The 12,578-nt window shown below is 38.9% G+C and overlaps 1 protein-coding gene across 3 annotated transcripts in view; it reads right to left on the reverse strand.

Annotated features, from left to right (window-relative positions):
* Positions 1-1,193: 1,193 nt before the first annotated feature.
* Positions 1,194-12,578, reverse strand: part of LOC5573666 — a 121,423-nt gene continuing 110,038 nt past the window's right edge. For all 3 annotated transcript variants that reach the window (XM_021842527.1, XM_021842524.1, XM_021842525.1), the window contains 2 exons: positions 7,360-7,514; positions 1,194-1,880 (listed from right to left, as the gene is read on the reverse strand). In XM_021842527.1, the coding sequence (XP_021698219.1) occupies positions 1,680-1,880; positions 7,360-7,514 (356 nt within the window). In that variant the 3' untranslated portion in view covers positions 1,194-1,679. The remainder of the gene's footprint in view (positions 1,881-7,359; positions 7,515-12,578) is intronic.

Consider the following 12,578-nt stretch of genomic DNA (forward strand, 5'->3'; position numbering starts at 1 on the left):
TGGACCAGTGCATGAGTTCACTAATTTGACGTTTTAGCGGTGCCAAATTCAGTCGTTGTCATGGTCACTCGTGCATCGGTCCATAGGGGGGTGTACGTTAGCCTGGGACACGGTTGTATGAAAAATTTAGATTCTCGCTCCAGTCCACTTTTTAGATTGCATTTAGGTCCCATAACAACTATGCAAAATTTCAGCTCGATTGGTGAAATTATATTTTAGCGCCAGCCGTTCAAAGTTTGTATGGGATTTACTATGGGAAAACTTACTTTTGCAAAGAAAAATAGTCAGAGGTCGCCCATTGACCTCTATAAAAATTCTGAACACAGACCTCGATAGGTATTTCTACAATGAACAACATTGCCGAAGACCTCGAAGCAATAGGATGCTTGTGAAAAAAGTTATTCAGCATAGACTATTCGGAAATTATGCTCGATTTTGTTATTATTGTTATTCCTTTACGTGTTAATCAACGTCGTCTTACCAATAGGTTTTCATTGAATAACTTTTTTCACAAGTGTCGGATTGTTTCGCGGTCTTCGGAAATATTCTTCATCGTAAAAATACTTATCGAGGTCTGTGTTCAGAATTTTTATCGAGGCCAATGGGCGACCTCTGGCGATTTTTCTTTGTAAAAGTAAGTTTTCCCATAGTAAATTCCATTCAAACTTTGAGCGGCTGGCGCTAAAATATAGTTTCTCCGATCGAGCTGAAATTTTGCATAGTTGTTATGGGACCTAAATTCAATCCAAAAAGTGGACTGGAGCGAGAATCTAAATTTTGTCCCACACTAGTACGTACATTTCACCCCGTGTGTTCATTATGTCCCTAATCCTCCTAAATGCATTTTTACTCAAGTGATTGCCAGGCGCATGGTTTCCAACAGGGTTTTTATATTATTCACACGTGCCTAAAGTTAACACAAATTTCATCCGTCGGTCCACGATAAGTTTTCTAGAAATAAAGTTTAAAGTGAATAAATTCCTGGAAATACTCAACCAAACGTGTCAACAATGAACAAGTGAAGATCAACGACAATTACACGTGTTGCCAATTTGGAACTTTGCATAGCACCTTGTGTTTAGTGTCGTGTTTGATATTAGTGCTGTATCTCTGTATTACTTTCCATTCAGCATGCGGTACAATAAATTACAGTTGAAAATAGTTGCTGGTTGAATCTCTGATTTGTCAGCTGACAGATGCAATTTTCCAGGTTCAAATTTATTGTCCATAAACTTCTCATACACTGGTTGAAATGTGTTGTCAGCTTAATTACGGTAATTACGTTTTTTGAGAACCTTTTTGTTTAAAAAATCGCACACATAGTTTAAGCTTCTTTTATTGTCCTCGCTTGCACGTCGGCATCAGAATTTCATCCTCATGGCTTTCATAATCGATTTGTGAATCAATCGGAGCATTGTTATTGTCATGATACGTCTCTTACTATGATATGGGTAACGTAATTGATTACCTCAATATATTACGGGCACGCATTTGAGCTGATTATATCACCTGTGTAACGTTATTGTCCTACCTGGCCTACAACACGACATATCGGACCCTGTCGAACAAACACTCACTCACTCGTTGTCATCCCGGAGGACGGAGATTTTCCTTTGTTCCTTCGGGTTTCGGGTTGTTGGAGCAAACCGAAAATCGATACCACGTCAAATGATTCCCAATTATCGACCAATTGTGTCCGTCTGCAGCACCGAGTGGTTGTTGATCTGAGCCAATATCCAAGGTATGAATTTCGGCACGTTAGCGTACACTCCGGGCAGTTTGGGATGAGCACACCGGACACCCCACGAAACGATACCGCCAACGAACCATCGATCCTTTTCGTTCGGGTACGGGCACAGCAGCGGTCCCCCGGAGTCGCCCTGTAAACGAGATTAATGATAAAGTTGCAACGTATGGTGCAGTAAGGTGTGCCAGAAACCGTTATTAACGAAAAAATGTCGACTCATTTAGCAGCCACCACCCGAAAGATACACTGTAGGTACGAGCATCTGCTCCGTGAACATACAACATGGTTGGCCTGAAAATTTGTAAGAAGAACGTTCAAAGGTTTGTTCTTAAGAAAAAGTTTTGATTTTCTGTTAATACAGCTACAAGCTTTGAGATACAATGATGTGAGCGGCAACGCTGTAAATTTTGACAGAAAATGTACAGTTTAACAGTCAAATGCTGCCACGCCGCATTGCCTTGCCGCTCACATTATTGTAGCTCAGCCTTTACTGTTATTCAACAGGGGAATCGAGAGTGCGCATCGTACCTTCGTGCTGTGCGTACACGAATTCTCTCTGGAAGTTTTCTTAAAAACTACCTAAAGCAATAAAACAGTACTTTTCAGTGCTACAAAAACAGTACTTTTCAGTGCTAAAATTCAAAACAGTACTTCTCAGTGCAACTAAAACAGTACTTTTCAGTACTATTTTTCTACAATTGATCCCTTTACGATCCTTGTTTGGACCCGTGCCTTCGATTTTTCGTTGGACCCGTTGGCGAAAGCTAGCGGTGGTAATCCTTCTTGGACACCGTCTTGGGAAAACAACCTCTCGAAGGTCACGTCTTCTTATTCACTAAACATGGTTGCAACAACAAATAAAAGGAAGGGTGAATCTCTGAATTCACAACTTCCTTCCAAAAACGTGGGATTTAAAACTGTCACTAAACGTGGCAAGAATGGAAAAAAGGACGTCTCTCCGGAATGCGAACTTTCTTCCAAGGGTGAAATGAATAATTGTATTGAAATGAGCAATCAGTTCGATGCTCTAGACAAATTTTCCGAACACCAAATCGAAGCAGCCTCTAGCCCAGGCTCTTTGATTCAAGTGAGGAAGCAAAGAGTGCCGCCTATCGTGGTCAGTTGTTCCGAATTTGCGGGATTTAGGCAGGAGATCTTGAACTCCATTAGGGGAATCAAGGTTTCCTTCCAAATCGCAAAGAAAGGAGACTGTCGCGTTTTGCCGGAAACTATTAAAGATCGCGAACTTCTTCTCAAACATCTTGAAGAGAAGAAGCACATTTTTTTTACTTATGACGACAAAACTGAACGTTTGTTCAAAGTTGTCTTGAAAGGTCTCTCAAGTGACTATAAGTCACCTGAAGAGATCAAAAATGGAATAAATGATTTACTTGGATTTTCCCCAGTCCAAGTAATCATTATGAAAAAGAGAACCCAATCTGGCATTGTTCGGAAAGGGCTTTCTCAAGAATATTATTTAGTTCACTTTAACAAAAAAGAACTAAATAATATTAAAGCTTTAGAAAGAGCAAAACTTTTGTTTGATGTCCGTGTGATATGGGAACATTTCCAGAAACCTGGAGGAAATTACCAGAGCCCCACTCAGTGCCGTCGGTGCCAAAAGTGGGGTCATGGTACAAAAAATTGTCGCATGGATGCTAAATGCATGATTTGCGCTTTTGCGCTCACGCTAAGGACGTCTGTCCTGTGAAAGAAGATACCAGAAAGTTTGAATGCGCCAATTGCAAGAGCCCTCATAAAGCTAACTTTTGGGAATGCCCTTCACGCAAATGGGTCATTGAGGCTCGTGCCAGGCAGATGAAAGATAATATCCGTTACGATAACAGTCGTTTCCGGAATTTGCCTGGTAGAGTATCGAACAATGCTCATTTTTCAGTTAACGATCGCTTGATCATGAATCATACCCATCAGGAAGATCATAATCTTGTTCATTCACAAACTAAATTTAATCCGTCGGGTAGCCGTTCGAATCTTTCAATTTCGAATGTATCTACCCACGGTAAATCATTTGCCGATATCGTAGCAGGAAATTCGAACTCATCCCCTGCTCGATCCATGGGTACCCATTCTACTTGTTTCAAATCAAATGGAAAAAACCCTACCGCCATAGGTAACTCCGCATCTTCGTCTACCGGAAATTCTAATGGGAAATCACATGACATGTCTGCCTCTGATTTTAATTTTCTAACTGAACAATTGAATCTAATGATTGATGCAATGTTCAAAGCCACCACTATGACTGAAGCAGTCCAAGTAGGTGTAAAATTTACAAATCAAATTGTTATTGGATTACGTTTTTCTCATGGATCCAAATAATAATTTAAATATTTTAAATTGGAATGCTCGTTCTCTGAATGGTAAAGAGGACGAGCTGTTTAATTTTCTTACGGTTAATAACGTGCATATAGCAGTTATTACCGAAACGTATTTGAAACCTGGATCTAAACTCAAAAGAGATCCTAACTTTTTTGTTTATCGTAATGATCGACTTGATGGGGCATGTGGGGGAGTTGCAATCATCATTCATAGGCGTATAAAACATCAACTGTTTTCATAATTTGAAACTAAAGTTTTTGAAACTTTAGGTGTTTCTGTTGAAACACAGTTTGGTAAATATACTTTCATAGCTGCCTATTTGCCTTTTCAATGCTCTGGACAGCAAGTTAATTTGCTCCAAACTGATTTGTGTAAATTGACTCGCATTAAGTCAAAATTTTTTGTCATTGGTGACTTTAATGCCAAAATTCTCAAAGTAATTCCAACGGCAGAATTTTATTTGATGAGTGCTCTTCAGGATATTTCTCAACTAAATACCCTGATAGCCCCACATGTTTTTCCTCTTCTAGAAATCCATCTACGATTGATTTGGTCTTAACCGACTCTAGTCATCTTTGTAGCCAACTGATTACTCATGCTGATTTTGATTCTGATCATGTCCCTGTTACATTTCAAATATCCCAAGAAGCGATTCTCAATCCTGTCAGCTCCACTTTCAATTATTTACGAGCAGACTGGAATATATATGAAACGTATGTTGACTCTAATCTTGATGTTAACATTTCTTTAGAAACTAAACTTGATATTGACAATGCTCTTGAAACTTTAACAAATTCCATTGTTGAAGCCCGGAGCATTGCAATTCTAAAATGTGAAGTAAAATTTGAATCCGTGATTATAGACGATGATCTTAAACTCTTGATCCGTCTTTAAAACGTGAGGAGAAGGCTATTTCAACGCACTCGCGATCCTGCTATGAAAATTATATGGCAGGATTTGCAGAAAGAAATCAAAAAGCGTTTTGCTCAATTAAGAAACAAAAATTTTGATTTTTTTTTTTTTTTTTCAATTGGACCCTGGCTCTAAGCCCTTTTGGAAATTATCTAAAATCTTGAAAAAACCTCAGAAGCCAATACCGGCATTGAAAGAAGAAAACAAATTATTACTAACTAATTGCGAAAAAGCTCAAAAACTTGCTATGCAGTTTGAAAGTGCGCACAATTTTAATTTAGGACTTACTAGTCCAATTGAAAATGAAGTTACTCAGGAGTTCGAAAATATTCTCAATCAAGAGAACGTTTTCGAAAATGCCTGGGAGACTGATTTGGAAGAAGTGAGAACTATTATTGAAAAATTCAAAAACATGAAAGCTCTGATGATAGAATTTTCTACATCCTCATCAAGAAACTTCCAGAAAGTAGCTTATCATTTTTAGTTGATATATTTAACAAATGTTTTCAATTAGCATATTTTCCTGACAAATGGAAAAATGCTAAGGTTGTTCCAATTTTAAAACCAGACGAAAATCCTGCAGAAGCTTCTAGCTATCGTCCGATCAGTTTGCTTTCCTCCATCAGTAAACTTTTTGAAAAGGTTATTTTGAACAGAATGATGGCTCACATCAACGAAAATTCAATTTTTGCCAATGAACAGTTCGGATTCCGCCATGGACATTCGACCACTCATCAACTTTTACGTGTAACAAATTTGATCCGTTCCAACAAATCTGAAGGCTATTCTACTGGTCTTGCTCCTCTAGACATAGAAAAAGCATTCGACAGTGTTTGGCATGAAGGTTTGATTGTAAAATTAAAAAACTTTAATTTTCCAACATACATTGTTAGAATAATTCAAAGTTATCTGTCAAATCGTACACTTCAGGTTAATTATCAGAACTCCAGATCTGAAAGACTTCCTGTAAGAGCTGGTGTTCCTCAAGGCAGCATTTTGGGACCAATATTATACAATATTTTCACATCTGACATACCTGAGTTACCTCAGGAATGTCAAAAATCCTTGTTTGCGGATGACACAAGCCTCTCCGCCAAAGGACGAAGCCTGCGTGTCATCTGTAGTCGATTACAAAAAAGTTTGGATATTTTTTTCTTCATGCTTGCAAAACTGGAAGATTTCTCCAAATACTTCCAAAACTCAACTAATAATATTCCCACATAAATCAAAAGCTCTTTATTTGAAACCTTCAAGTAGACATGTTGTCACGATGAGAGGGATTCCAATAAATTGGTCAGATGAAGTTAAGTATCTAGGGCTCATGCTTGATAAGAATTTAACTTTCAAAAATCACATTGAGGGCAAATGTAATAAATATGTAAAATGTCTCTATCCCCTTATTAAAAGAAAATCAAAACTTTGTCTTAAGAACAAGCTTTTGATATTCAAACAAATTTTCTGGCCAGCCATGTTGTATGCTGTACCAATATGGACTAGCTGTTGTAATACCAGGAAGAAAGCTCTGCAGAGAATTCTAAATAAAATTTTGAAAATGATTCTGAAGCTTCCTCCCTGGTATAGTACCAATGAGTTACATAGAATATCCAATGTTGAAACATTGGAACAAATGTCAAATAAAATAATTAATAATTTCAGGAAAACATCGTTACAATCTTCTATTGCCACGATTGATGCGTTATATGTTTAGATAAGTTAGGTTAAGTAAACTGAAAACGTGATTTTTTCTCTTATAAGCAGGTGAAATCAACTCACCTGTAAAAAATCTGAATTGCTACGGCAAATAAAATGTGATATGTTGTTAACAATGTTAATAAAATCTTAAATTTGTTTTACTAAACTAGGATGATAGTGTTGTTTAATAACACAGAACACCTAGATATAAGAAATGAATCTAATGTTTGGAATGATACTAATAAAGATAAAAAAGTCCAAAAAGCAATAAAAGTAATAATGACAAGTACTGTTTTGTAGTAGGTACTGAGAAGTTCTGTTTTATAGTTTCAAAAACTACCTTAACAGAAAGAGCAGAATTGAGCTCTAAATTATACTCCATGGTTATAATGGTTAACATACAAATCACTGTTACTCCTGATTCAAATACATACAAAAATATACAAATTGATAATGATACACATTGGGAAAATTTTTGGGCAAACATAGAAAAAGAACAAGAACACGGAGAAGATGCTGGAGTACTATATCTTTCATATGGTGGAGGCCAATTTTGTGGTCTTTTTTTTCGTTAATAACGGTCCCAGACACACCGTGGTACAGTTTTGTGTTTCATTTCGAGTTTTTTTTTTACTTATCAGCAGATAAAGGATATTTAATTTTTCAATTACCTGGCATGCATCGCGCCCTCCCTCGTGATAGCCGGCACAGATCATCCCCTCGGTCACGTTCAGATTCTCCAGCCATTCGATGCACAGGTCACGGTTCAGTATGGGTACGTTGACTTCGTTCAAAGCTGGCTCATAGGTGACTCCGTTGGGAAGAGCTGAGCAAATAAGCCAAAAAAAAATCCGAAACGTTGCATTATCGATTTGGTGTCAGGCTACGTAGGTAATTACAATTGATACAGATGATGGTCCCAACCAACCGGAAGGATGAAAACGTTTCAATAAAATATTGCACAAATTTGAAAGGTTTGGAATTATCACTCGCAATTTATTGAATCGTAATTCTAAAATCAATTACTAGGTTTTCCGTGCAACAATTTAATTTGGAAAAGTGCTCCGCAAACTAAAAAATCAAGAAATCCGGAATAATCGTAGCTAATAAATCGAGAAATCTCACACTTAAAATAAATCGCAGTATCCTGTGAAATAAATCACCGAAATTGAACTGTAAACAACAAAACTACAGATTTTTCAGTGAAACCTACTATTTTACCGATAAAATCCGTGAAATCAACTATTTTACCGGAGAAAATCCGTGAAATCTATTATTTTACCGGAAAAAATCCGTGAAACAAACAATTTTACTGTAACCCTGTGAAATACTAACGAACAGTTCGGTAACATCATTATTTCCACCGTACTTCTGTGAAATCATGTGACTGTCGCTCTGGCAGGCATGAGCTTCCTTTTGTTTCAGTTTTTGCTCACTACTAGCAAGCAGTGAAAGCTGGCTTAGTGGTAGCAAGCTTATTTCCTGATCGGTAGGTCGGGAGTTCGATCCCTGGTCTGAGCCATTTTCTTGTTTTTCTTCATGATTTCGTTCAAAGATATTACAGATTTTTCACCGAAACTTCAGCTGTTGAGATTACGGTGAAATTTCATCGTAATCCATATTTTTTTTTAAGTGTATACACCTAACGTAAATATAAGAACGTGTAGATTTATATTACGTATTTTTCAATTTTACACAAAAAAATTCTTGCATGGATAATTGTAACATTTTTTAACTGTGTAGTTTTAAATAAAATACATAAAATAAAGGTAAAAATCAATGTAATTCTGATTAGGGAAAGTGTACCAGTTATGGCCATAGTGGTTCCCTATTTGGCCATACGGGAAATTTCGAGAACTTTCACATTTTAAATCTTTTTGAATGTTTAAACATCAAGATATATCTTAAATATTATTACTACAACACAAAAAATCTTACAAAATGTGAAAAAATTCAAGTAATCCCGTATGGCGAAATAGGGAACCACTATGTTCATAACTGGTACACCTACCCTAATTAGCTATTTGTATTGTCTTTGTAAAATACAGCCTTTTTCTAGTTACATATCCAAAGCTCGATATGCGTTAGTTTTATTGCTTAGAAAAATATAACCATTTCTTTTGGCCAGTATTTGTTTCACCCCGTTACAAGTGGGTCCACAAGCAGCTGTCAGAGGAACATCAAACGGCATCACACTACCAGCAAACATGCCTCGTACCAAGAGAAGAGACCCTCATTCTTGGTATTTGTAGCCCTGCTCAATCGAAAGGAGCTGATGTTTCCGTCACCGCTGGCCACAACTAGAGTTCCTAAGTAGATACGCAGGGTGAATCGGGTAATAACGAGACACTTGGCTATGTTTGACCAGCAAAACACATATCATGAAATTATTCAGTTTTAGCAACGAGTATATTAACAACCAATTGATATTAACCAAACAAAAATGACCCTTGAAAAATGGTTATCTTGCTACAACAATATTGGTAATCCAATTCTATATGATATATCTTCTCAAGGACTTAATTTCGAATTGCTCGAATTAGATAGGTTCACTCTCTCCTGCGTAGCCGTATATCATTGTTCAATAAACGAATTTATTTCTCCAGAACTAGGGTGTTAATTCAATCGTGTTCCATATTTGCCGTTCTCTCCTACAAAAGTTAGTCGGTGTTGATATTCATTCGAACTTCGGTTTACTCCCAAGAAGTAACATAATTGAAATAGAGGGCACCGGTGGTAATTCCAAGAGATACCTACATGCTTTGGTTTGATGTTGACTGAAATCCAATTTCCGGCTAGACGTTTCTGACTCGGACCTGTGGGTGGTTTTGCTCTCGAGAATCTTTTGCACATGATTTTTGAACTTTTTTTTGCTACCTACACAGCAACATTCGACACAAAGCCTTTCAAAAGAATAAACACCATCGAAATGGGTTGGATACGAGAAGAAATCTCTCTCGAAATGTTCGCTTGTGAAGCTTTTGAACTGCTTGTGAACAAGTTATGCTTTTAACGGAATTAGCTATCGTTCAGTGGCACAATACACCATACAACGAGAAAAGTATGTGCTTTCTATTGACAGGTAGTGTGTGGTTGAAAGCAAACTTTTCTACATAGATTAGGATTATTCGTTTCTGTTTTATTGTTTCCGTAGTTAGGTGATGTAACCGTAATCACGAAAAATTAGCGATGCTAAGGTACGGTTTTTACGAGATCTGGTCAGTTTGTTTGCGGACGACATGAATATTTATGGCATTTAAAGCAACAAAAGAATGGTTAGTGAATACATCGAAACGCTTGCATGAATTTGCTTAATTTTTACCATAAAAAAAATTCAAAAACATTACATTATCTTCAGAATCAATAGGTTACAAATCACAATCTAGACAGTAGACAGTTTCACAAAAATCAAAATTTCTGGGATTCAACCAGTCACCCTCAAGTCCTAGTTGCAATATTAAAACAAACTACCAGACAAATTTTCATCCAATTTGGAGAAGATTAGGAGGTGCCTCAAGTCGAATTTGTGTTTTTTGGCTATTTTTTACATTGAAAAAATTATAACAAGAATTTGTAAAAATAAAAATCAGAATGAATACCACTAGTTGAATGTATTATTAATACCTTACAACTTTTGAGAACACTGTATGCCGATTAGAGATGGTTTTGACCTCATAAAATTGATTTCTGTTAATTTAAGTACCTGTAAAACATATATTTCTCTACAGTTTTTGTTCTACGAGATTCTAAACCACATGCCTAATCATATAAGTTCAATCGTAGTATCATTCCTTTGTCATTTCTGAACGTTATTGTAGTACATCATTTTTTTATCCGAATTACAGATAAATTGTAAAAAATCGTCGGAAATACGACATTCCTCATTCCCCTGCATTTAGAGCTGCCGCCAAATGGCGCAATTGCTGACATGTTACAAAATTGAACATAGTAGCTTTGCTCTTTCAATGATGGATGATGATTGAAGAAAACATCTAGCAAATGTCATCAACGCAGTCGTGTTTCAAACAACATTCGCATTTGATGCCAAGCATTTACATATGTGATATAGCCCCGAGGTCAAGCTTCATGACTACTGATCTTGAGGATCAGAGTTTGATTACGCGAGTTCATTTAGAGTGTTCTTTTTTTTCAATGGACCAAATGACTTGAGGCCAACAAATTTCATCACGATTTATTGTTCAAAAGTGTATCTTGTGGCTGAGTCTTAATCAATACTTACTTACTTATTTGGCTTTACATCAATTATCTTGATAAAGCCTCGCCAACAATATTTCGCCAATTCCCTCGGTTCATGGCCGCTTCTCTCCATCCTCGACTGTGACCCACGCTCTCCAGGTCCTGGTGTACCTGATCAATCCACCTAGCTCGCTGCGCCCCACGCCTTCTTGTTCCGACCGGATTCGTGGCGAACACCATCTTTACAGGGTTGTTGTCCGGCATTCTTGCAACATGCCCTGCCCAGCGTATCCTTCCAGCTTTAGCTACCTTCACGATACTGGGTTCGCCGTAGAGTTGAGCGAGCTCGTGGTTCATCCTTCGCCGCCACACGCCGTTCTCCTGCACGCCGCCGAAGATCGTCCTTAGCACTCGGCGTTCGAAAACCCCAAGAGCTTGCAAGTCCTCCTCGAGCATAGTCCACGCCTCATGCCCATAGAGGACTACCGGTCTTATGAGCGTTTTGTACATCGTGCATTTGGTGCGGGGGTGAATCTTTCTTGACCGCAGTTTCTTCTGGAGCCCATAGTAGGCACGACTTCCGCTGATGATGCGCCTTCGTATTTCCCGACTAACATTGTTGTCAGCCGTCAACAAGGATCCGAGGTAGACGAACTCGTCCACCACCTCGAAGGTATCCCCGTCTATCGTAACACTGCTTCCTAGGCGGGTCCTGTCGCGCTCAGTTCCGCCAACCAGCATGTACTTTGTTTTCGACGCATTCACCATTAGCCCGACTCTTGTTGCTTCGCGTTTCAGGCGGGTGAACAAATCTGCCACCGTTTCAAATTTTCTCCCAATAATATCCATGTCGTCCGCGAAGCAAACAAATTGTCCGGATCTCGTGAAAATCGTGCCTCGACTGTTAAGTCCGGCTCTCCGCATGACACCTTCAAGCGCAATATTGAACAACAGGCACGAAAGTCCATCGCCCTGTCGTAGTCCCCGCCGAGACTCGAACGAACTGGAGTGTTCGCCCGAGATCTTCACGCAGTTTTGCACACCGTCCATCGTTGCTCTGATCAATCTTGTGAGCTTCCCGGGAAAGCTGTTCTCGTCCATGATTTTCCATAGCTCTATGCGGTCGATACTATCGTATGCCGCCTTGAAATCGATGAACAAATGGTGCGTAGGGACCTGGTACTCACGGCATTTCTGGAGGATTTGCCGCACGGAAAAGATCTGGTCCGTTGTCGAGCGGCCGTCGATGAAACCTGCTTGATAACTTCCCACGAACTCGTTTGCTATAGGTGATAGACGACGGAAGAGAATCTGGGATAGCACTTTATAGGCGGCGTTTAGGATGGTGATTGCACGATAATTTTCACACTCCAGTTTGTCGCCCTTTTTGTAGATAGGGCATATAACGCCTTGCTTCCACTCCTCCGGTAGCTGTTCCGTTTCCCAGATTCTGACTATCAGCCGATGCAGACAAGCGGCCAACCTGTCCGGGCCCATCTTGATGAGTTCGGCTCCGATACCATCCTTGCCAGCGGCTTTGTTGTTCTTGAGCTGTTGAATGGCATCCTTAACTTCCCCCATCGTGGGAGCTGGTTGATTTCCGCTATCCGCTGTGCTGACGTAGCCATCGCCTTCGCTGTCCTGACCTTCTGTGCCTGTGTTCTCTGCGCCATTCAGGTGTTCATCGTAGTGC

The sequence above is a fragment of the Aedes aegypti genome, chromosome 2 (genome assembly GCF_002204515.2).
Source record: "Aedes aegypti strain LVP_AGWG chromosome 2, AaegL5.0 Primary Assembly, whole genome shotgun sequence".
Classification (NCBI taxonomy): Eukaryota; Metazoa; Arthropoda; class Insecta; order Diptera; family Culicidae; genus Aedes; species Aedes aegypti.